This window comes from Chelonia mydas, chromosome 1 (assembly GCF_015237465.2).
Source record: "Chelonia mydas isolate rCheMyd1 chromosome 1, rCheMyd1.pri.v2, whole genome shotgun sequence".
Taxonomy (NCBI): Eukaryota; Metazoa; Chordata; order Testudines; family Cheloniidae; genus Chelonia; species Chelonia mydas.
Genome location: NC_057849.1, coordinates 211,948,217 through 211,973,164, shown reverse-complemented (window position 1 = coordinate 211,973,164; position 24,948 = coordinate 211,948,217). Strand labels below are relative to the sequence as shown.

At 46.0% G+C, this 24,948-nt stretch overlaps 2 protein-coding genes across 2 annotated transcripts in view; one reads left to right on the top strand and one right to left on the bottom strand.

Annotated features, from left to right (window-relative positions):
* The window catches only part of LOC102941373 (scavenger receptor cysteine-rich type 1 protein M130), a 1,272,625-nt gene that overhangs the window by 635,272 nt on the left and 612,405 nt on the right, over positions 1-24,948 (bottom strand). The gene's annotated exons all lie outside the window — the stretch shown is intronic.
* The window catches only part of LOC114022651 (scavenger receptor cysteine-rich type 1 protein M130), a 103,452-nt gene that overhangs the window by 21,848 nt on the left and 56,656 nt on the right, over positions 1-24,948 (top strand). The window contains 2 exon segments of the mRNA XM_043551849.1: positions 10,716-11,030; positions 11,268-11,573. Of these exon segments, the coding sequence (XP_043407784.1) occupies positions 10,716-11,030; positions 11,268-11,573 (621 nt within the window).

Below are 24,948 nucleotides of genomic sequence, written 5' to 3'. Positions count from 1 at the left end.
ACGCTGCCGCCACATTTGAGCTTCAGCCCTGTCTTCAGCCCGCCGCTTACTCTCTTCAGCCCGCCACCTCTTCTCCCGGTCATTTTGTGCTTTCCTGCACTCTGACATTATTTGCCTCCACGCATTCGTCTGTGCTCTGTCAGTGTGGGAGGACAGCATGAGCTCAGAGAACATTTCATCACGAGTGCATTTTTTTTTCTTTCTAATCTTCACTAGCCTCTGGGAAGGAGAAGATCCTGTGATCATTGAAACACATGCAGCTGGTGGAGAAAAAAAAAGGGACAGCGGTATTTAAAAAGACACATTTTATAAAACAGTGGCTACACTCTTTCAGGGTAAACCTTGCTGTTAACATTACATACATAGCACATGTGCTTTCGTTACAAGGTCGCATTTTGCCTCCCCCCACCACGTGGCTACCCCCTCAATCCTCCCCATTCCCCGTGGCTAACAGCGGGGAACATTTCTGTTCAGCCACAGGCAAACAGCCCAGCAGGAACGAGCACCTCTGAGTGTCCCCTGAAGAAAAGCACCCTATTTCAACCAGGTGACCATGAATGATATCTCACTCTCCTGAGGATAACACAGAGAGATAAAGAACGGATGTTGTTTGAACGCCAGCAAACATACACTGGAATGCTTTGTTGTACAATGATTCCCGAGTACGTGTTACTAGCCTGGAGTGATAAAGTGCCCTACCATGAAGGATGCAATAAGGCTGCCCTCCCCAGAAACCTTTTGCAAAGGCTTTGGGAGTACATCCAGGAGAGCCGCGAATGCCAGGGCAAAGTAATCCTTTCACATGCTTGCTTTTAAACCATGTATAGTATTTTAAAAGGTACACTCACCGGAGGTCCCTTCTCCGCCTGCCGGGTCCAGGAAGCAGCCTTGGGTGGGTTCGGGGGGTACTGGCTCCAGGTCCAGGGTGAGAAACAGTTCCTGGCTGTCGGGAAAACCGGTTTCTCTGCTTGCTTGCTGTGAGCTATCTACAACCTCCTCATCATCATCATCTTCTTCGTCCCCAAAACCTGCTTCCGTGTTGCCTCCATCTCCATTGAAGGAGTCAAACAACACGGCTGGGGTAGTGGTGGCTGAACCCCCTAAAATGGCATGCAGCTCATCATAGAAGCGGCATGTTTGGGGCTCTGACCCGGAGCGGCCGTTCGCCTCTCTGGTTTTCTGGTAGGCTTGCCTCAGCTCCTTAAGTTTCACGCAGCACTGCTTCGGGTCCCTGTTATGGCCTCTGTCCTTCATGCCCTGGGAGATTTTGACAAAGGTTTTGGCATTTCGAAAACTGGAATGGAGTTCTCATAGCACGGATTCCTCTCCCCATACAGCGATCAGATCCCGTACCTCCCGTTCAGTCCATGCTGGAGCTCTTTTGCGATTCTGGGACTCCATCATGGTCACTTCTGCTGATGAGCTCTGCATGGTCACCTGCAGCTTGCCACGCTGGCCAAACAGGAAATCAGATTCAAAAGTTTGCGGTTCTTTTCCTGGCTACCTGGCCAGTGCATCTGAGTTGAGAGTGCTGTCCAGAGCGGTCACAATGGAGCACTCTGGGATAGCTCCCGGAGGCCAATACCGTCGAATTGTGTCCACAGTACCCCAAATTCGACCCGTCAAGGCCGATTTAAGCGCTAATCCACTTGTCAGGGGTGGAGTAAGGAAATCGATTTTAAGAGCCCTTTAAGTCGAAATAAAGGGCTTCATCATGTGGACGGGTGCAGGTTTACATCGATTTAACGCTGCTAAATTTGACCTAAAGTCCTAGTGTAGACCAGGGCTTAGAGAGACAAGGTGGGTGAGGTAATATCTTTTATTGGATCCATTTCTGTTGGAGAGAGACAAACATTTGATCTGACAGAGAAGAGCTGTGTGTAAGCTCAGAAGCTTGTCTCTTTCACCAACAGGAGTGGGTCCAATAAAAGCTATTACCTCAGCCACCTTGTCTCTCTCAACCCCTTCTCGTCCAGCTTTCACTTTTCATTTCTGGTTGGATTAATACCACACTTTGTCAAAACATTCTCCTCTGCCAAGGTCCTTGCCTCAGTCAGTGTACGGGCTGGATGGTGCCCAGGGAGTGAATCAGGGATGCACAGTGAAAGATGCTGTTGTCTATAGGCCCACAGCCTCATTGGTTGCAGCAGCAGCATCGTCATCATTGGCTATCCCTCCATTCCAGGATGATCTCCACCACAGATTTACATCTGGGTCCTGAGATGACTCAGGAGTCCGATCCTGGAATCATAGATCTGCCTGCAGTAGGTACAGATGTTTCCTGATGGGTCAGCTGCCTGCTGGGAGAAAGTTCTTCTTTCCTTCTTTCCCTCTCTCTTTTCAACTTCGAGGGCAAGGCACTTCTCCTCAAAGCGGGCCACTGCCTGTTGGAGGATGTGGCATCATTGAGATCGGTTGGTTGCTTGCTCCTCTCAGCTTGTGATGAGTTTTCTTGAGATACGCTTTCAGTGCGTCTTTGTCGGGTTTCCTCTGACTACCACGGGATCTCTGACCATGGGTGAGCTGAAAGTAAAGGGCTTGTTTTGGGAGGCGAGAGTCTGGCACCTACACACAATGTCCAGCCCAGCGGAGTTGGTGAGTGAGGATCATTGCTTCAATGCTGGTGACATTCGCTTCAATGAGGATGCTGGTGTTAGTGCAGCGATCTTCCCACTTGATGCAAAGGATCTTCCAGAGGCATCGTGAGTGGTACCTCTCCAGAATCTTGAGGTCCTGTCAGTAGGTCACCCAGGTTTTGCGTCTATAAAGGAGTGTAGGAATAACAATTGTCTCGTAGACCTGGATCTTGGTGTCCTTCCGTAGGTTACAGTCTGTGAAAATGCTCCAGAGCAGTTTCCCAAAGGAAGCACTTGCGCACTGGATCCTGTGCTGGATCTCACTGTCAATTTTTGCATTTTGAGAAAGTTGGCGACCGAGGTAACAGAAGTCCTCAACTCTCTCCAAAGTCTGTCCCTTGATGGTGATTAAGGTGGCTCATGTGCAAGGCCTGAAGCAGGCTGATGGAGCACTTTCATTTTCTTGATATTGAGTGAGAGTTGTAGGCATCGGTAAGCTTATGCAAAAAAAATCCAGTGCGGACTGAAGGTCATTCTCAGTGTGCGTGACGATGACACAGTCATCAGTGTTTTGAAGTTCAGTAATGGCAACCCTGAGGACTTTAGACTTTGAGCAGAAATGTCAAAGATTAATAAACAGCCCATCCATTCTATATTGAATGTCAACTCCAGTGGGGAGGAGGTCTTTATCAAGGACCAAAATGACTGCTAAATACATGGAGAACAGGGTTGCAGCAATAACACATCCTTGCTTAACCCCTGTTTTGACGATGAAAGGATCCATCTCCAGGCCATTACAGAGAACGGTGGCAGCCATCTCACCATGAAGAAGCCTTAGGCCCTTAATAGATTTTGGAGGGCAGCCAAATCTGGCCAGCACCTACCACTGGGCTTCATGATTGACAGAATTGAAGGCCTTTGACAAATCAATGAGAGCCAGGTACTGGTCCTGATTTTGCTCCCAAGACATTTCCTGTATTTGGTGGGCAGCAAAGATCATATTGGTTGTCCAGCAGGATGATCTGAAACTGCACTGAGATTCCAGCAATATTTCCTCAGCAAGGGTAAGTAATCGGTTTAAGAGGATATGGGCAAGAATTTTCCCTGCTGCAGATAGCAAGTCAATGCCATGATAATTTCCACACTCCAATTTATCTCCTTTCTTAAAGATTGTAACAATGTTGGCATTTCTCAAGTCTTCCGGAATCTTCTTATTCTACCAAATTTGAAGAAAAATGAATCTCCCAACAACATAGCTCTGAGGATCATTGAAGCACCCAAGCCCCTTCACCGCAAGAAGGTGATGGTCCCCAAAGAGGGGTTGCAGCCGTGGCAAGATATGTAACCAATAAAATTATGCTGAAATTATGCTCCTGGCTGCTGTGGGCCAGAGTGACACCAAGCACTAGAACAGAGATGAGGGAGACTGTATCCACCTCTTGGGCCCAGGCAGTGTGAGGAGGAAGCTATGTGAATTGAATGCAGACTGGGGTGGCAGGGGAAAGTAGATGAGGATAAGGATGCAGGGGGAATATTCTGAGTCCGGAGGCTGGTGGATGGAGAGAAACTGGGTCTGGGAGAGAAAGTGGGAGATGGGGACTGGCTGGGCAAGAAGACTGGGACTGAGAGGAGGGGGAAAGAGACTAGGACTGGCTAGGCAGGGCAATTAGGACAGGGAGTGGGTGGGGAGAGACTGTGACGTGCTGAGCAGAGAGCTGGGGAGCTGGGGGAGACTGGGACTGACTGGGGGAGGAGTCTGGGACTGGGAACCAATGAGGAGGAACTGGAGGTGGGTGAGGAAACAGACCAGATGAGGAACCAGGGTGTCAGGGGTGTCTAGAACTAACTGGGTGACTAGACTGGAATAAGTAGCCAGGGTGGGGTGTGGGAGACTGAGCAGATCCACATGAACATTTAGTGCGTGGGAAGCTGGGGTGTAAATCTACCCTGCACTGTCCTGCCATGCACCGAGTGTCCATGTGGACGGTGTGGCTAAGCACTGAGGCCTTGTCTACACTACTGCTTATGTTGATGTAAGTTACATCGCTCAGGGGTGTGAAAACATCCCCCGCTCCGGAGCAATGTAACTTACATCAACTTAAAGCAGTGTCTGCATCGCACTATGTCAGCGGGAAACACTCTCCCGCCAGCAGAGCTTCTGCCTCTCGATGAGGTGGACTAATTATGTAGACAGAAGAGCGCTTGCCCATCGATGTAATGCATCTTCACCAGACGCGTTAAATCGGCGCTGCTGCATTGATACAGTGGCACTGATTCAGTGTGGGAGCGAAGAGAAGCCCGAGCAGTTCCCTTACGTGCTTTGATCTCTCCCATTTCCAAGCACTAGGGGACTGTTAGTGCGCAGCAGCAGGCTCCACAGGGACACTGAGTGTGCAGCAGGCTAGTGCGAGGTAAATTTACACCCCAGTTTGACACAAGCTAAGTGTGTGGAGAGAGAAACCCTGAGACTGGATGAGGCATCCAGGGAGAGAAACAGGGACTTGGGGAAGACAGGACAACTCAAGGCAGGGATAAGTGTGAGAAACAGGTCAGCTGAGGACCCCAGAGGGGAGGGACAGCACAGAGAACAGGGGGGAAATTGGCAGGGGAAGCCAGAGGTGAAGTCTAAGACTGGCTTGTCCAGGAGACTGGGAATGAGAAGCTTGAGAAGTGGAGACTGGAACTGGGTAGAGAAGAAGAATGGGACTGGGACACAGAGCAAGGAATGGGGAAGAGACAGGACTGGGACAGGTTAGAGGGGAGGGGGCTCAAGGGGTTAGTCTTAGGGGAACAGGGGAAGAGGGTCTTTGACCAATAGAGAACACACTTCTCCAGACCTAGAATGGAACCCAGTATCCCTGAGTTTTGCCATTCCCCTGCTGTCAGCAAATATTTGTCAAACCCTCCAAAAAAATCTTCTGATTCCCCTCTAGTACTGGTCCACAAAGAGGATGACAACCTACTACTGCTGTCAGTTACACCATTAGCTCAAGTGGCAGAGGTTTGGGTGGCAGAACTAAAGGTTCCAACCCTGCTGACGATCCATGTGGGTGTCAAAATGATTCCGCATCTTGGAACTTCTGATTTTTCAGTTTGTTTTTTCAAAAATCTAGGAAATTATGCAGAAAACATTACTTTTAAGGAACATTAATTTTGCAGAGTTGAGCTGTAAAAAATAAGGAAATGGGAGAATTAAAGTTGTCTTTGCAACTCTAGTTTGGCCCACTTGTGCGTATGCATTAAGATACTGTCTTTCATTACATGATAACATGCTATTTTCTCCACAGAATAGACAGTGCTCTGAATCAGGGCTGTGGTGTGAAGGAGGTGGTTGTCTGTAGCACTCCTGCCTCATTTGTTGCAGAAACTGTGAAGTGTGCTGTGTGTGAGGCAGGGGATTGCAGGAAGAGAAATGAGGGTCTCTTGTTAAGGCAGGTGAATGCTGCCCTGGGGAATTGGATTCTATCCCTGCCTCTGCCACAGAGTTTCTATGTGATGCTTGGCAAGTCCCTGAAACCAAATCTTTCACAGGTGGTCATAAATTGTGTGTTCCTCATTTTATGGGTGGCCCCCTTAAGACCATGAGCGTCCGATCTGAAGAAGTGCTGAGCACGCACGACTGTAAACTGAAGGCAGTGGGAGCTGTGCTAAACAAGCCTAAGTCCTCTCAAAAGCCAGGACGTGGGTATCTCAAGTTGGGCACCCAAAATCAGTGGACGCTTTTGATACTTTTGGCCATAGAGTGTCTCTGGGCTTTGGTTCCCCATGTGTAAAATGGGGATAATAACAGTTCCCTACCTCCCAGGTGTTGTCAGTTGTTGGCTGTGCGTGTTTTCTCTCTGTGTGTGTTTTCAGCTCTGCGCAGACAGCTGACGCAGCAGGCCTCAACCAAACTGCCCAAGAAGACCACAGACTCGGTTCAGTGGCAAAGGCTTGTTCAGGTTTATTGCTGACAAAGGACGGTACTAGCTCCCCTGGTCAATGTCTACAGTTACACTGGCACATGTAGGCCCCTTACCATGGGCTTGGCTCAGTGAGTGGTGAGACTTTCCACTCCCCACTCACCCCCTGCACCCAGGCCAGAAAAAGACCCCCCGTCTGTGACCTGTCTTTTGTACTGTGATAAAATCAAGTTACACGTTGCCCCTCTGACGTGGCTAGTAACCACCCTTGACCTTGTCCATGTTGGTTTGACCAAAATCTCTCTCTCCATCACCCTGTCACCCTGACCTTATCTTTAGGAGGGAGTAAATGTTTTCCTTTCATCATCTTTGGGGAGTGTGTTTACACCATAACCCTGGGTCAGGGTGTTCTGGTCCCACCCTTCTGGAAGGTGTTTATGCACGTGCCAGTGGCGAGCACTTCTCATGAGTGTTTGTGTTTTTGCAACACCAACCCTGCTTTTGCCAGGTTCATGTTCTGGACAATGAACCTGCACGCACAGTCACAAAAGGGACTAATGAAGGTTTCACAGGCAAGTACAAGTCTGGCATTCTGAATGTTTGAGTGCTTCACTTTGTAAAGTTTCTTTTTGATTCATAGCTGAATAGATTTTAAGGCCAGAAGGGAGCATTAGATCTAGTCTGACCTCCTGGGTAACAAAAACTATAGAATTTAAACCAATTACTCCTGTACTTCATCTGAACTTGTGTTTGGCTGAAGCATATCTTCCAGAAAGGCACCCAAGTTTGTTCTGAATACTTCAGGAGGTGGAGAATGTTCTGCTTCTTTTGGTAGTTTGTTCCAGTGTTTCATCAGTAGTACTGTGAAACATGCATGCCTTGCCTCTAATAGGAATTTATTTGGCTTTAACTTCCACCCATTGGTTCTTGTTATGCCTTTCCCCAGTAGATTGAGAAGACCTTTACTATGCAGTGTTTTGTCCATGTGAAAGTATCTAAACACTGAAATCAAGACACATCTAGGTCATCTTTTTGATAAGCTAAATAGATTGACCTCCTTAAATCTCTCACTGCAGGGCACATTTTGAAGCCCTGGAATCATTATTGTGGATCTTCTCTGCACCCATTCCAATTATTTAACATTCTTCTTACAATGTGGACACTAAAAGCAGATGCAGTATCTGTCTCCCTGGTGCTGTACACAGAGGAAAAATCACCTCCCTACTTGAGCTCGTTGGAAATTATCTGGCAAACCAGAGTTTCATTGGAAAATGCCAGTTTGTTGAACTCAACATTTATCGTGAAAGTGAATCAGGTTCAATGAACTTTCTTGAAACCACAAGCAGGATCTGGTGGAAATATCCATGGTTCCCTGCCAGGTTCCCTGTGGGCTTCTGTTAGTCCTGTCATGCAGATTGTCCTGGGGCTGGGTACCCCAGTCTTCTAGGATCTGCAGCTCTGGGGCAGCCCCACCATAGAGATTGCTCCAGAATTGGAGACCCTAGTCTTTCTAGGGTCTTTACCTCCAGTGCAGCCCTGCCAATGCTTTCAGGCTCTCTGCCATGGGATAGGAACCTGCAAGCCCTGGGAGTCCCAGCTCTAACCAAGGCTCGGCTCCAGGGTCTGCATCAGGGATCCTGAAAGTCCCGGGATGGGTTCCGGTGTCCCAGGGTCTGTGGCTCTGGGGCAGCCCTGCCTTGCAGAATGTCCCGGACTGGGCTATTTGCCTATTTCGGCTGCCAGCTGGCCAAGGAGTCTGGAAGCCCAGGGGTCCCCAGTCCAGGGCAGGTCACATGATGAGGCTGCCCCAGAGCCCCAGCAGTGGCTCTGAGAAATTGACATGCTTGTCCTGATGTTAACAGTGGCGAAACTCTGCATCTGTTGGGGTTCCTGGGAGCAAATTTCATTTTGGATACACCATGGGCTGGAGTTTCCAAAACAAACTTTCAGCCGGATTTCCAATTCACAGGGAATTTTAAAATAGTGACATTTCCTGTACACTGGAAATCCTGCATTTCAGCCAGCTGTCCTCATTGCTCCCCTCTTTATACATCCAAGGATCACCTTCGCCGTTTTTGCAGCAGCATCACACTGGGAGCTCACATTCAGTTCTTTGTCTACTCTGACCCCTGCAAACAACATGGGCTATATCTGTATTTCTGTGAATATTACATGTACCTCAGGTCCTTTTACTGCTATTTTCACATTTCCTTCAGGGGTTCAAAGGGCAACCCCCGTCCGAGCTCCCCACATGTCCCAGGATGGCAGACAATGGTTTCATAGAACCCAGTTACTGGTACTTAACTGACAATAGAGGTGTCAGGGCTTTTGAGCTTTTGCATCTGGCCAAGCTGAGCACAAGCCCCCTTCCTTGGGATGGGCCCCTGAGGTGGGAAATCTTAAACAGAGAGCTTGGGAATTGTTAACAGGGGAGCCCTGAGGAACAGAGGGGGTGAGGCAGGGTCTGCCGGGAAGGAGACTGAAACACAATCCCCAGAGGCAGGGGTTCCTGGGATAAGCTGAGTCAGTCCAGGTTTTGAGGGAAAAGCTGAGCTTTAGCTAAGACATAGGCCTGTAGGCCGTCAGTTGATTTCTTCTTTTCCCTGTTTTTGCTGTGTTCCTGTGGATAAATAAAAAATAACACTGTCCTGCATCTGGTACTATTCAATATTTTCATAAATGACTTGGATGATGGAGTAGAGAATACACTGACACAATTTGTGGGTGACATGAAGCTGAGAGGGGGGTCACAAGCTCTTTGGAAGGCAGGGTTAAAATTCAAAATCATAGAATCATAGATTCATAGGTTTGAAGGGACCTAAGGAGGTCATCTAGTCCAACCCCCTGCTCAAAGCAGGAGCAATCCCCAACTAAATCTAAAATGAAAATGATCTAGACAAAATGGACAATTGGTCTGAAATCAGTAAATTGAATTTCACGAAAGACAAGTGCAAAGCATTAGACTTAGGAAGGAAAAAGCAAATGCAAAAAACCCCAAAATATGGAATAACTGAGTAGGCAGCAGTTCTGCAGAAAATGATCTCAGGGTAAAAGTGGGTCACAGACTGAAATGGGTGATGCTGTTGTGAAAAAGGGAAATGTCATTCTGAATTGTATTAACAAGAACGTCATATGGAAGACGCAGGAGGTAATTTTCTCCCTCTACTTAGCACTGATGTGGCCTCAGCTGGAGTACTGTGTCCAGTTTTGCTCATCACTGTTTAAGAAAGATAAGGACAAATTGGAGAATGCCCAGAGGAGAGTAACAAACAGAGTAAGAGGTTTAGAAAACATGATCTGTGAGGAAATGCTGAAAGAATTGGACATTGTAAGTTTACAGAAGAGAAAACTGAGAGGTGAACTGATAACAGCCTTGAAAGAACTGAAAGATTGTTTCTCAATTGTTGTCCATATCCACCAAGGGTAGGACTAGACAATCATCTTAGATTTCAGCAAATGAGATTCAAATTAGATATTAAAAAGAACGCTTTCTAACTATAGGGATAATTAAGGACTGGAACAGGGTATGTAGGGAGGTTGTGTAATCCCCATCATTGGTGACTTTGCACAAGTTAGACAAATGTCTGTCCGGGTGGCCTAGGTATACTTAAACCTCCCTTGGTGTGAGGAGATGGATTAGATCACCTCTTGAGGTTCCTTCCAAGCCTAAATTTCTATTATTCTGTGGTTTTATCAGCTATTCAGACCTGCTGATGTGAAAAAAATGTTGATCCCTGATAAATGCCATTTAACATGCTCCTTAGGTACCAATAGATTGGAGAGAGATTCATCCTCTTCACAGATATGAATAGACCTCCTGCTGCTGTCCAAAACCAGAAATGTGTATTGAACACCTTTGCCTTTTCTTCCTCACTATTAACAATTTTACCATCTCCATTTCTAATGGGCCTATAGCATTGTTAGGATTTGTTTGTTTGTTTGTTCCTAATATACTTAAAAAACTCCTTATTTTTCATAAGTCTCCCAGTCACGGATTTTATCCAGATGTCTTTAGCTTCCCTTATCAGTTTTCTTTCTTATCATAACTTCTAATGTATATTGATTTGCTCTAATTCCCACTATTTCCATTTTTTAAAATATATTGCCTTTTTATTTGTATTGCTGCCTTCACTTTGCCACTGACCCAGAATGAGCTTTTAGGTAATGTTTTATATCAGTGGAGCACTCCAACTCCCAAAGCCCCCTTTATAATTTTCAGCCTTCATTGACTTTCTAGGACACATTAAGCCCCAGCTGGTTGGAGGAGACGGTGCCTGTTCAGGACGTGTGGAGATAAAACATGGAAAGACATGGACCACAGTCTGTGATGCACACTTTGATCTCCAAGTTGCCAATGTTATCTGTAATGAACTACAGTGTGGAATAGCTGTATCTACCCCAGGAGGAGGTCACTTTGGAGAAGGACAAGGGTTGATCTTAACTGAAGAATTCCAGTGTGTGGGGAATGAGTCTCTCCTGTTCTCCTGTCCCAGGATATCACAAGTGAATCAGACATGCTCACACACAAAGGATGCTGGTGTCATATGCTCACGTAAGAATTCAGCACAATGTCATTAAAATCCCAATTCTGTGTATTCTAGATTATAGTGAAGCAATGTACTAATCTAACTGTGTAGGGATCTGGGTTTGATAGGGTCGAATCAAAACCCCAAACAAGCCAAGATAATGAGAAAGGGATCAAGTGCCCCTGACTTTCCTTTCTTTTACTATTTGCTATAAAATACCTTAAATGCTCCCTCTCTAAACCCCTTCTCTCCTGCGCACACAGGGTTCCGGCTGGTGAACGGCAGCACAGCGTGCTCAGGGAGGGTGGAGATCCAGGTTCTTGGTGCCTGGGGAACCCTCTGTGACTCACGCTGGGATTTACCAGACGCCAATGTTCTCTGTCGTCAGCTCGACTGCGGATTCGCTGAATCAGCCCCAGGAGGAGGGTATTTTGGGAAGGGAACTGGCTCTGTCTGGACAGACACATTTCACTGCAAAGGGACTGAAACCCATTTGAGCCATTGCTCTGTTACTGCCCTGGGGGCCTCTCAGTGCTCACACGACAATGATGCCGGTGTGATTTGCTCAGGTAAGTACAAGAGAGGTGCTGGATTAAGGACACCTGCCCCTCAGTGTGTGACCCTGCCCCCAGAGCGGGGGAACCTCAGGACACAGCAAGGGGAGAGAGAACTAGATTCTAAACCATGTATAATAATAATTAATATATTACAAATAAAATAAAATTAAATATATTATCACCAGAATAGTTATGATCAGGGAAAGCCCTAGATTCTCCAGGAAGAGTTTCAGCAAAGGTGTGCTCATGCAGGGCAGTAAAGCAGGGACAGAATTTGTCCTTAGACTTTAATAAATGTCACCAACCCACTGTCCCCATCCTTCTTCAAATCATTACTCTGGTAGTTACGGGGGGAGTGGTCCCCTCTCTGGAAGTTGCTTCACATTTTCTCTTATAAAATATTCTCGCCACCTTCTGGAGAAGCCCTCATGCCTTTATTGCTGGCAGCAGGCCTTTGCAATTCTGCAAGGGGTCAGTACTGGGGCCAGGAAAGTGCCTCCCATTACTTCAGTGAAATTCCTTCCATTCTGGCTGAAGTATAAACAGCTGATCATAACTATTTCCCTTCTCTCACTTGAGTTCCTGAGGATATTTTTGGTACCATGCCACAAAGAAAGCAGAACTTTCTCCCCCATCCCCTTTTTAAAAAAAAAAAAAAATTCACATCTTTGCAGGTGAAAAAAGTTCAGAAGTGTTTTTCCTGAGGAAAAACTGAAATATTGCGTTTGAAATACTTCACAGGAAAAAATTTGGGAGTTTCAACTAGCTCTAATATTTATGTTAAATAATAATAATAAAAAAGGATAATGTTATTTCGTCAAAGTCAAATACTCAAAATTTAGGAAATACCATCGGGAAAGCTTTTTGTTCCTTTCTAATTCTCCCTGCTCCCTTTTGCATACACATTGTGATACAGTCTAATTGCAGGCTCTCAAACTATTTGTTTCACTCAGCTCCTGCATCATTCACTGCACTGGGTGGATGGTGCCTATGGTAACATTTTCATAAGTGACGAGTGATTTAGGGACTTAACTTCCATTTTCAAAAGTAACTTAGGAGCCCCAGTACCATTCCATACTTTTGTGCATTGTAGGCAAGTATTTCTTGCATAGCATGCGTAGTATTCTTGCGTAGAATGCATTATTTCTAATGTATAACAGGGAGAGTTATTCAGTGAATTTCCCATCTCTCCTGAGCCCAGGTCATTCTGTATCACTCCGACTGCTGAATGGAGAGAGCCGGTGTGACGGGAGAGTTGAGATTTCCCTCCGTGGTGTGTGGGGCAGAGTGCTGGATGACCAGTGGGACATGGACGATGCCAGCGTGGTGTGCAGGGAGCTACAGTGTGGAGCTGCTGAGAAAGCTTATAACCCCCCTAAGTCTGAGCGAGGAACGGGCCCTGTAGGGCTGAGAAGGGTCCAGTGTGCAGGAAATGAGACTAATCTGACGCTCTGCATTGTCTCCACATCTGAGGCAGAGCAGGCAGGAATTGCTGAGGATGTTGGCGTCGTTTGCTCAGGTGACTTACTATGAAATCTTGCAAACATCCTGTCCTTGTTCAATGGGAACGTGACCTGTCCTAGGGCCTGAATATACCCCAACTTGTGCTGTGATCTCATCGGACCTTGAAAATTTGTGGATCTGAGGTTCAAACTCTGTTGTAAAAATATAGTATTATGTACAGAGAAAAGCACAGCCACAGGATAGGTTAATGCACTGCAGCAACCTCTCTGTCTGCCTGTCTTGCATTTTTAATCAAAACTTTTTCCGGTGTAAAACCGTTTCCTTGTTCTGGAAATTTTGACAAACTTTTTTTTTAATTTTCATTGAACATTGTCACGGTTACAGAGTTAGCTGCACCTCTCTCCCCTTTCTGGTGTCTCTATGTGCATCCACATCAGGCCTTGGCCCACTTGCCCTGGCCTGTCTTGGGGTGGAATCTCGAGATTCTTCCTCCGTTAGGCCTGGCCTGGTTACACTACCCTGTGCAAACCAATCACTTATCACCCTGCAGGTCCAACTGGGTTTCAGGCACCAGCATTTTTTTCCCCTGGGAACTTGTGTCCCGTGATAGTGACCTACAGAGTCCTCAGAACAAAGTGCTTTCTTCAGCAGCTGGACCAATGCATTAAGTCAAAAGGGGTTTAAAAAACAAACACCCCACACTTGTGTTGCCGCTCATCTAATCTATGCTTCACTGCAAATTAAGTGAGCTGGGCTTCCCTGGGGAGTAACAGGAAAAGAACAGAATGAGCCTGTGCTCTTGTAAGAACCAAGGTGCTCAGGAGACCCAGCTGGCTCTCAGTTTGCCTGTCCCAATCTGTTCCCCTTTCTCTGTGAAGCTGCTTTTGCTGGAAGTCCCCACCCTCCCTGTGTGTGTCTGGGCTCAATTACCATATTGGTCAGTGGTCTGTGTTACAGGGCCAGGTGAAGTCTTCCTTCTGCATCAGATTGGTTTTTCCCGGTTGGCCAGCCAGGACATCTAGGAGAACATCCCCATGATGATTGCTCCGTCGTCCTGCAGTCAGCCCCATCCAGCTTTAATGGCGGGAAGCCCCTGTTCTTGTGACCATACCCACCTGTGGGACGGAGCTGCCTGTTCCCTCTGACACTGCAACACCATCTTAAAAGTCAAATTAATAAATCACAGTTCAGGGTACACAGCAGTAACCTCTACCCTACCCCTACATTGGCCTCAAAAACAATCAGATGGGTTTTGGGGTGGTGGGTTCTTTTGTTTTGTTTTTTGAAAGAATAATGGAAAATTCTGACAATGAAAATGTTGATTTCCATCCTAACATTTATTGGGCAGAAGAGAGAATTTTCTGAGCAGGTCAGTAAATACAGTGGCTTTTTATCTTAAAATCTTCAATAATGGGGCGTCCAGAATCAAAAAAGAAAAGAGGGGGAGGCAATGTGGCCTATTTCACAGAGCACTGGAACAGGACTCAGGAGACTTGGCGTCTCCTCCCAGCTCTGCCACTGGCCTGCTGGTGACCTCCAGCAAGTCATTCACCTCTCTGTGCCTCAGTTTCCCCATCTGTAACGTGGGGATAATGACACTGACCTCCTTTGTAGAGTACTTTGAGATCTACCGATGAGCTGGCTATATCAGAATTAGATTGTATGATTATTAACAGGAAAAGGAAGTCACACCTAGCCCTATTTCTCTTGGTGATTAAGTAAAACTTCTTGTTATAATGTGGTATTGTTATGTCATAATCTTAAGAGTACATCGTTTTGCTTCACTGAAAAGAAAAAGGAATCGAGGATTCTATGATAATATTTTTTATTGCTATTGATTGTGCATCACTATTGTAACAGATTGCTAAAGACACAAAACTACGTGTAGAAACTGTTTGAAGTACAGACCGTGGGGCCACTAGATAACAAAGGTGACAGAGGTGTTAAAGGAGCACTCAAGGAAGACAAGGCCATTGCAAGAAGCTCAGTTAATTCTTTGCATCAATCTTCACTGCAGAAGATTTGGGGGAGACCCCACATCAGAACTATCCTTTTTGGGTGACAAATCTGATGTACAGTCCAAATTGATGTGTAATAAGATGATATTTTAGACAAATTGATAAACTAAACAGTAATAAGTCACCAGGACCAGATGGTATTCACCCAAGAGTCCTGAAGGGACTCAAAGATGAAATTGCAGAACTACTAACTGTTGTATGTAATCTACTACTGAAATCACCTTCTGTATCAGATGACAGAAGGGAGCTAATGTAAGGCTGATTTTTTAACAGGGCTCTGGAGCAGATCCTGGCAATTACAGGCCGATGACCCTGCCATCAGCACCATGCAAACTGGTAGAAACGACAGTAAAGAACCAAATTATCAGACACATAGATAAACATTGATGGGGAAGTGTCATAAATAGAAAGGGAAGGGTAAACCCCTTTAAAATCCCTCCTGGCCAGAGGAAATCTCCTCTCACCTGTAAAGGGTTAAGAAGCTAAAGGTACCTCGCTGGCCACCTGACCAAAATGACCAATGAGGAGACAAGATACTTTCAAAAGCTGGGAGGAGGGAGAGAAACAAAGGGTATGTGTGTCTGTCTATATTTTGTCTTTGCCGGGGATAGACCAGGAATGAAGCCTTAGAACTTTTAGTAAGTAATCTAGCTAGGTACGTGTTAGATTATGATTTCTTAAATGGCTGAGAGAAGAATTGTGCTGAATAGAATAACTATTTCTGTCTGTGTATCTTTTTTGTAACTTAAGGTTTTGCCTAGAGGGGTTTCTCTATGTTTTGAATCTAATTACCCTGTAAGGTATCTACCATCCTGATTTTTACAGGGGGGATTTCTTATTTCTAATTACTTCTATTTCTATTAAAAGTCTTCTTGTAAGAAAACTGAATGCTTTTTCATTGTTCTCAGATCCAAGGGTTTGGGTCTGTGGTCACCTATGCAAATTGGTGAGGCTTTTTATCCAACATTTCCCTGGAAAGGGGGGGGTGCAAGTGTTGGGAGGATTGTTCATTGTTGTTCTCAGATCCAAGGGTTTGGGTCTGTAGTCACCTAGGCAAATTGGTGAGGCTTTTTACCAAACCTTGTCCAGGAAGTGGGGTGCAAGGTTTTGGGAAGTATTTTGGGGGGAAGACGTGTCCAAACAGCTCTTCCCCAGTAACCAGTGTTTGTTTGGTGGTGGTAGCGGCCAATCCAAGGACAAAAGGGTGGAATATTTTGTACCTTGGGGAAGTTTTGACCTAAGCTGGTAAAGATAAGCTTAGGAGGTTTTTCATGCAGGTCCCCACATCTGTACCCTAGAGTTCAGAGTGGGGGAGGAACCTTGACAGGAAGAGTCAACAAGGCTTTTGTAAAGGGAAGCCATGCCTCTCCAGTCTCTGGGGAAGTCAACAAGCATGTGGATAAGGGTGATCCAGTTGATACAGTGTACTTGGGTTTTCAGAAAACCTTTGACAGGTCCCTCACCGAGGCTCTTCGGGAAGTTAAGTAGCCATGGGATAAGAGGGAAGGTCCTCTCATGGATCAGTAACTGGTAGAAATATTGGAAACAAAGGGTAGGAATAAATGGTCACTTTTCACAGTGGAAAGTCATGAACAGCGGGTTCGCCCCAAGGATCTGTAGTGGTACGTGTGCTGTTCAGCATAGTTATAAATGATCTGGGAAAGGGTGTGAACAGTAAAGTGGCAAAGTTTGGAGATGATAGTTCAGTCCAAAGCAGGCTACAAGGAGTTACAGAGGGATCTCACAATACTGCGTGACTGGCCAACAAAATGGCCGGTGAAGTTCATTGTTGATAAGTGCAAACCAATGCACACTGGAAAAAAATAATTCCAACTATACATATACGATGATGGCTTCTAAATTAGCTGTTACCACCAAGGAAAGAGATCTTGGAGTCACTGTGGATAATTCTTTGAAAACTGCTGAAAATTGAGAAATGATCAAAAAGGCGAATGGTATTTTAGGAACTCTTAGAAAAGGGATAGAAAATTAGACAGCAACTATCACAATGCATCTATATAAATCCATGGTCCACCCATACCTTGAATACTATGTCCAGTTCTTGTTGCCGCATCTCAAAAATGATATAGTGGAACTGGGAAAGGTACTGAGAAGCGCAACAAGGATGTTGAAGGGTACAGAATGGCTTCTGTCCAAGGAGAGACGAAAAAGATTAGGGCTGTTTAGCTTAGAAAAGAGACACATCGGGTGATATGACAGAGGTCTATCAAATAATGAATGGTGTGGAAAAAGTGAGTAGAGAAGTGTTATTTACCCATTCACACAGTACAAAACTGAGGAATTACATGATTACATGAATAAGCAGCAGCTTTAATACAAACAAGAGGAAGAACTTTTTCACACAATGCACAGCTAACCTGTGGAACTCATTGCCATGGGATGTTGTGATGGACAAAAGTATAATTGGGTTCTAAGCAGAACTGGATAAGTTCCTGGAGGATAGGTCCACCAATGGCTATTAGCTAAGATGGTCAGGGATGCAACCCCATGCTCTGGACAACTCTAAGCCTCTTGCCAGAAGCCAAGAGCGGAGGACAGGAGTGAGTCACTCCATAATTGCCCTCTTCTGTACACTCCCCCTGAAGCTCTGGTACAGGCCACTTTTGCAGACAGGATTCTGGTCTGACCCAGGCTGGCAGCTCTTATGGTCTTATGGTTCTTTTCTGGGGAAGGTGTACATAAACAATGGCTTTTTTCAAATAACAGATTTTTTAATAAACACCTATATCATGCATTGTACTGTTACTGCACTGAAATCCTTGTTCATGCCCATTCCAGTTGCAGGGTAACGACGGCACACTAAGGGCCCATTCCTGCTCCCATTCTGGCAGGGAGGGCTTTGCTGTTGACTTCAGCAGCGTTAGAGCAGAGGCCTAAGTGTCTGAGACTTTATCGTAGGTACATGTATCCACCTGCCTTTCTTCCTTTAGTTGGAAAATAAATGTGTCCCCAAAAGTCTGATTTTCTCCAAGCCTCTGGAACCTCCCAACTCTGTACCAATTTAAAAGAAAATTGGAATTTTTGATAAATTTGTTAGTTAATATGATATTTCTTGCGCATCGTTAGAAGAGCTTTTGAAAATGTTCACGTTTCCAAGTAGGAGCTGATTCTGCAAAGCTTTAGCTTCACTCGCAGTTCTTACTTTCAAGAGTTGTCCCTTAAGGATGACTCAGATGACTAAAGGTTCAGGGTTAGGTCCTGTCCCTTTAAGAGCTTTTTATCAGAAGTTTCTTCACAAAGTCTTCAGCATTCCTAATTCTACTGACTTCTTCTCTTTATGTTTCTTGTTAAAGACACACATTTTTCAGTATCTCAGCCATTGTAGCATCATCCTTGATTTGCATGGAAGCTGTTTAGTTCACATTATATTGCACATTAACAGCTGGATCTATCCCTGCAGGGAGCCGGCATATCAGACTGGTGAATGGGACAGGTCGCTGTGCCGGGAGAGTGGAGATTTATTACAATGGCAGCTGGGGGACGGTCTGTGATGATTCCTGGGATTTGTCAGACTCCAATGTGGTTTGCAAACAACTGGGATGTGGACGTGCCATCAATGCAACTGTCTCTGCTCATGATGGGCAAGGATCCGGGCAGATCTGGCTGGATGATGTGAACTGCTCTGGAACGAATCCGATCTCTGGGCGTGTCCTTCCAGGGGCTGGGGCCAGCACAACTGCAGACACAAAGAGGACGCAGGAGTTCTCTGCTCAGGTCTGTTCTCTTAATGCTCCCGTGAGTCCTGATAATCCGGGGACTTAATGAAGTACATGGGTATCTGAGGAGTGAGCTGAGGATGTCAGAAAGTTTATCTCTTTTTTCCTTTCTCTCTCTCACTCTCCCCGCTACCTATCCATTTGCAGTGGTCACCATTAAAAAGTCAGCATTGCCAACAGGTAATACCAAGGGGTACTGCAAATGTCACATTGATTTCTGAATCTCGGGTACCACTGTTGCAACTGTTGGTAAATGGTGTCTTTTAAATAATAATTGCATTGCTCATGGGCCTATCACTGGTCTCTAGAAGAATGTTTCTGATTCTTCTGTAGAAGAATGGGCAGGATTGTTAGCGATCTCTGGGATTTTAGCCTTTAAATCCCAGTGTGTTTCGGAATCACAAATGTTCACACTCAATTTGTGCATTTCCTCCTAGAATTCACGGATCTCAGACTGGCGAATGGCAGTGACTGTGCTGGGCGACTGGAGGTTTTCTACAGTGGAACTTGGGGCAGTGTTTGCAACAGTCCTATGGATGCCGTCACCATGGCACTTATGTGCAAACACTTGGACTGTGGAGACAAAGGGACACTTTTGAAGGAATTTACACATGGAAGCGGCTCTGGCCCCACCTGGGTGGATGTTGTTCGGTGCGATAAGCAGCACAGCTCCCTTTGGCAATGCCCGTCAGACCCTTGGAAACAACAATCGTGTAACAGAGTAGAAGAAACTCACATTCATTGTGAAGGTAAATAGCAAACATATACACACACACACACACACACACACACACACACACACTCAACAGTCAGGTCTAGCTCACTGAAAGATTTTGATATAATTATATTTTGTTACTTTTCACTAGATCTTTTTATCAAATACATACGCATGTATATACATTATAAATAAATGTGTATGTATTTGATATGAAGATCTACTGAAAAGTAAAAAAATATAATAATATCTATCTATCCATCGATCTAGATATAGATATATCTATATAACATTCTCAGCAATGGTACAAACTTATTTTCGGTATCTGAGGTTCTAGAAATAGTGTTGTGGCCTGTTAATAACAAACATGGAAATTGCGATTACAAAGACATACGTTTCACCGCAAGCACAATTAGGGCCTAATCCAACACCCAGTGAAGTCATGGAATCACAGATATTTAAGTGCTGAAGAGACTGTTAGGATCTTCTAATCTGACCTCCTGAATATCAAAGGCCATAAAATATCAGCCGGTAATTCCTGCGTCAAGCCAGTAAATTTTAGTGGAGCCAGAGCATATCTTTTAGAAATACATCCAGTCGTGATTTAATGACTTCATATCAAGGAGACTCCCCGTAGCCTTTGGTAAATTGTTTCAGTGGTTAATTAGCATGAACAAATTCTCAGCCCTTCACAATCCTTGTTACTGGGATCAGAATTTTGATCTCTCAAGTCTCACTCACACAGCAACAGAGCCTTTCAGGAGAGCATTATTACCCCCATTTTACAGGCAGGGAATGGAGACACAGAGAGATGAAGTGACCCAAGGTCACCCATGGTGCCTTAATGAGCATTGGCTCAGGCCTCTAGTAAGAGCCAGTAAGTGTTACCCATTAAAGAACATCATTAGCGTGCTTTCTGGTTAAACATCTTCCAAGGAATAACAATCAGAGGTTTGGGCTGTGAAGTTCATCTATAGATCTGTGTCTCAAGTATTATTTTTATTATGGTAACACCTAAAATCCCCAAAGACCTCATTGCCCCAGGCACTGTCAAAACACAAATCGAGAGAGGCCCTGCCATACAGAGTGTACAGTCGAGATAGACCAGACAAGTGGGAGGGGAAACAGATAACAGAGAGATGAAGTAACTTGCCCAAGTCACACAGCAGATCTGTTGCGGAGACAAAAATAGAACCCCAGTCTTTTAAGTCCTAGTGCAGCACCATAACCACTGGACAACACTGCCTTTCCGTGTGGGAAAGTCCAGACCTGCAGCTCCTATACAGCCCCCTCTCAATATTACTTTCCCTTTTCTGTTGGTTCCTGTGGTAATGAGGGTGAGTTTCAGCTCAGGTGTCTGTTTCCATTCCAATTTCTGGGCAGAGGGGTCAGGGGGTTGTCCACGGGGAGAGCCAGAGGAGAATCAGATACTGTCCTGCCACTTACATAAAGACACACACCCGCCAGGAGGGAGCTGCTTAAAGACTGCAAAATCCAGGGTAACAGCTGAGTAGCTAATTAATTATTCCATAACCCAGATTTTAGCTTTCAGCCAATTTACAAAGCGCTGGTATTAGGGGTGTGAAATACCGATAAACCCTACTCGAACCTGCATCGCACATACAGCCCAATCCACTCACCTCAGCTTTCTCTCCATAGGAAGGAAAGGGAAACCACCTCAGACCCATTTGCCGAATGCCCGAACTCTCCAAGCTGCACAGGTATCTTGCCTTCTCTGTGTCTCCCTCTTAGTCCTAAGGTCTTTCCCAGCTGTCCCAGTAACATGTGAGGTTTCTGCATTTCCAGACCGGGAGAAGTTACGTGTCGTGGGAGGAGAGGACAGATGCTCGGGGAGAGTGGAGGTTTGGTTCCGTGGCTCTTGGGGAACAGTTTGTGATGACTCCTGGGACATGGCGGATGCTAATGTTGTGTGTCAACAACTGGGCTGTGGATCGGCTCTATCTGCCCCGGCGAGGCTGCATTCGGTGAGGGGACTGGTCCCATCTGGGTGGAGAAGGTGAACTGCAGAGGGACAGAGTCGTCTCTCTGGGATTGTTGTTCCAAGCCCTGGGGTGAAAGTAACTGTAACCATAAGGAAGATGCTGCTGTGAATTGCTCAGGTGAGTGACAGGAGATGTTTCTGTTACATGCTGTAATTTTTGGGGAGGAGGATGGATCAGCCCACCCACCTCCCACTTGGTCACAGACCAGGCCCTCCCATCTCCTGTGTGCAGGTGCATCATGGATGCTGTGGGGTAGAACCTTTATTGGGCTAGACTGGGTAAGACATTAGCCAGCATAATCCCTGCATCCCTCACAGGCCCCAGTGTGCTTGCTTATTAGTAGTGTCCTCATCATTGCACAAGAGACTTGGGCCCGAAATCACTAACATACAGGACCGATGCTGCTGTGAGGGAGTTTGTGGAGGTGATAGCTGGAGACAACCAGGGACTCTCAGAGGTGAGGTTCCCCCTGGTAACAAACATGTCACCTCTCCCTCACTCCAGACTCCAACTCTCCCTTTTCCTTTGCAGGTGTGACACAGAAGACAGATTCACCAAATACCCAAGGTAAACCATCCCCCTTCTCCCATCAAGGGTTAAATTTCCCTGGTGCTGGGTCACAGGGGATGAGCTGCAAGCTGCAGCCTGAGGGAAGGAGCTCCTTTCCATGGCCTGTGAAATCTAGGGGCAAATGACACCCAGGTGGGAGCTCCAGGCCGTGCTGAGCAGGATAATCTCTCTCTGTTGCATGTTCATTTCCATCCAGCTCCCCCGCGCCGCCCTCCGACCGACAGTGGGAGAGTCACGGTGCCCGTGGTCGTCTGCATTATCCTGGGGGCCCTGCTCTGCCTGGTCTTAATCATCCTGGGGGCGCAGGTGCGAAGTGCCAGGGCACAGCGCAGAGGTGGGTCCTGACTGGTGTCACTGCGTGAAATGCCTCTGCAATAGCAGGGGGCTGCAGGGTGTCAGGGTGAGGGGCGATACCAGGCTGGGTGGGGTGGCCGAGGGTGCCTAACTCCTCTCTCATTGAATATTTCATTAACTGTCTGGCAGTGGAACAGCCCAGCCATGGAATCTGGAGATGATACTAGGGAGGGAGCATCACAGTTGAATGGAAACTGCACCGGTATCCTGCCCCACACCCCCCCTCCTCCCTGTGGTGCACTCCAGGAGTCCCAAATCACACCTCAGGCTCCAGTCATCACCTGTCTCTGGGTAGGACCCCCCATCCCACCTCCTTGTGGCCAGGGTCTAAAGGCTGCACAGCCCTGTGCCTTCCACTGTGATATCCCCAGAAGCCAGGCTGCTTAAAGGCCAGCCCCATGCTGTGCTTTCTCTCCACGTGCTATGAGCAGTGTATTGCCAGCAGTTACAAATTGCCTCCCAGCTCCTTCTCAGCTGACTGCACCTTATTCGTCGGATAAAAGCTTCACAGAGAAAACACACAAAAAATACAAAATTCCTCCACACTTACTGAACTTACCAGAAATCACCCATCTTCCTCATGGGCAGCCTGGTACAGCAATGTCCCTTCAAACTATTCAGCATTGGCCTTTCTGTGTGCAGAAGATCTTGTTCATTTCCTGAATCAAAACGAAACCCTGAGTTTGTTTAAACTCAGCATTTTCTACCAAAAGTCTTTCTTTGTCTCTTGGTCTCTGGTAACGCAGTTTGTACCAGTCCATGCAAATTGCCCCAAGGCCTGGGACCTCTCTGAATTGTTTACGATCTCAGTGATTCACCTCAATAATCCTCCATTGTTTTTTCTTCCTGGAGGACCTGTGGTAACCCTCATCCATGGAGTAAAACACAATCATACCTAAACCATTCACAGATTTCACACAATGGTTCCCAAAGATACTGCGTGGGGTTGCAATACCTGTCACAGGAGGTGTTCTGAATATCCGTGAGGAGAGACATCATGGAAAGGGACCTACATAGATTGGAAATGTTGCCAGACAAAAAAGATTACAAAAATTGAACTGGGAGAATAGTTCTGTAGAGAGAAATCCAGTGGAAAGCAGAATCTTAGGAAGGAGAAATGCTGGAAAGGAGCATTATAGTGCATTGTACTGAAAACTGGCACTCGTAGAGGATTTTACATCTATAAAACACTGTACAAATATTAGCTACCAGCACCCTGGGAGACAGATAGAGAACAGGATTGACATTAACATACACATAACGTCACAGTTTAGCCTTAGGGCAATGCCTATAATGTTAGAGAAGAATGAACAGGCTGACCCAGAGGCGGGTTGAGTAGACGGGCTTCTTTATTGCAGTACTTGTTCCCCTCAACCCAATTGTCGAGGAAGCACTGGATTAGTTACAGCACACTCTTTTTATTTAAGTTAGTTTGTAAACACCTACATCCATTACAACACCCCAAAACCCCTTATTAAGTAATAGAAACACCCATACTATGATTATACCCACCCCTATTGACTGATTACAGCATTACGCAGATTATACACACATTGTGCCTTGAAAATACATTTCTTTGCAGTAATTTGTTGACACAAGTTCCCTTAATCAGCAGTTCTCAGGGGAGGGAGGAAGGGGCCATGACCCAGGGCTCGTTTATGTCACTGGGAAAGAAAGGGAGGGGGAGAGAACACTTCTTTTACACAAAGGGTATTCTTTAGACAACTACATTCCTTATGCAGCTGCAAGGCTTATCAATTCTCAACAAGCAACAGGGAAGGGAAAAGGAGGGCAACTGATTTATCAAATGGAGAAACACTGCTTGCCTCTGCCCTGATCTCCTAATGTCATGTCAGCACACCAGCAGCTTCCCAGGTCTTTACTTAATCCGAATGTATCCCAACATATCATCAGACCTCATGCTTCAGGGCTTCAGATAGTCATCTTCAGGGGTCAGGAAAGAGTTGGGCCCTCTCTCCTGTCTTGCATATTTGTGTGGGACAGGTTGCTCTCCTCTGTAGCATCTGAGACTGGCCACAGCTAGAGAAGGAGGCTGGATGAGCTGGAACAGACTCTGAGATGATACAGAGAAGACTCTTTCTTAGACACCTAGCTGATGTGTCTTTTCCACATGCTTAGGGTCAAACCGATCACCAGATTTGGGTCAGGAAAGAATTTTTCCCAGGTCAGATTGGCAAAAAAGGAACCTTGGGGGATTTTCATCTTCCTCTGAAGCATGGAGCAGGAATCGCCTTCCAGGATCATCTGGCATCTAATCTCACCTAATCAATTCCCTTCCATTGCGTGGACACTGGGCTTTGGTGGTACCTCAGTCCCTCCTGTACTCTGCCTGTGGCACACAATAGTTTGTTCTCCTGAGGACTGAAATGCTTTAGTCTAACTGAGACTTATCTGAGTGAAATATAGAGGCCTGTGTTCTACAGGAGGTCAGACTAGATGTTCTAATGGTCACTTCTGGTCTTAAACTGTACAGAAATAAAGTGTTATCACATTTTGCGATGGGTG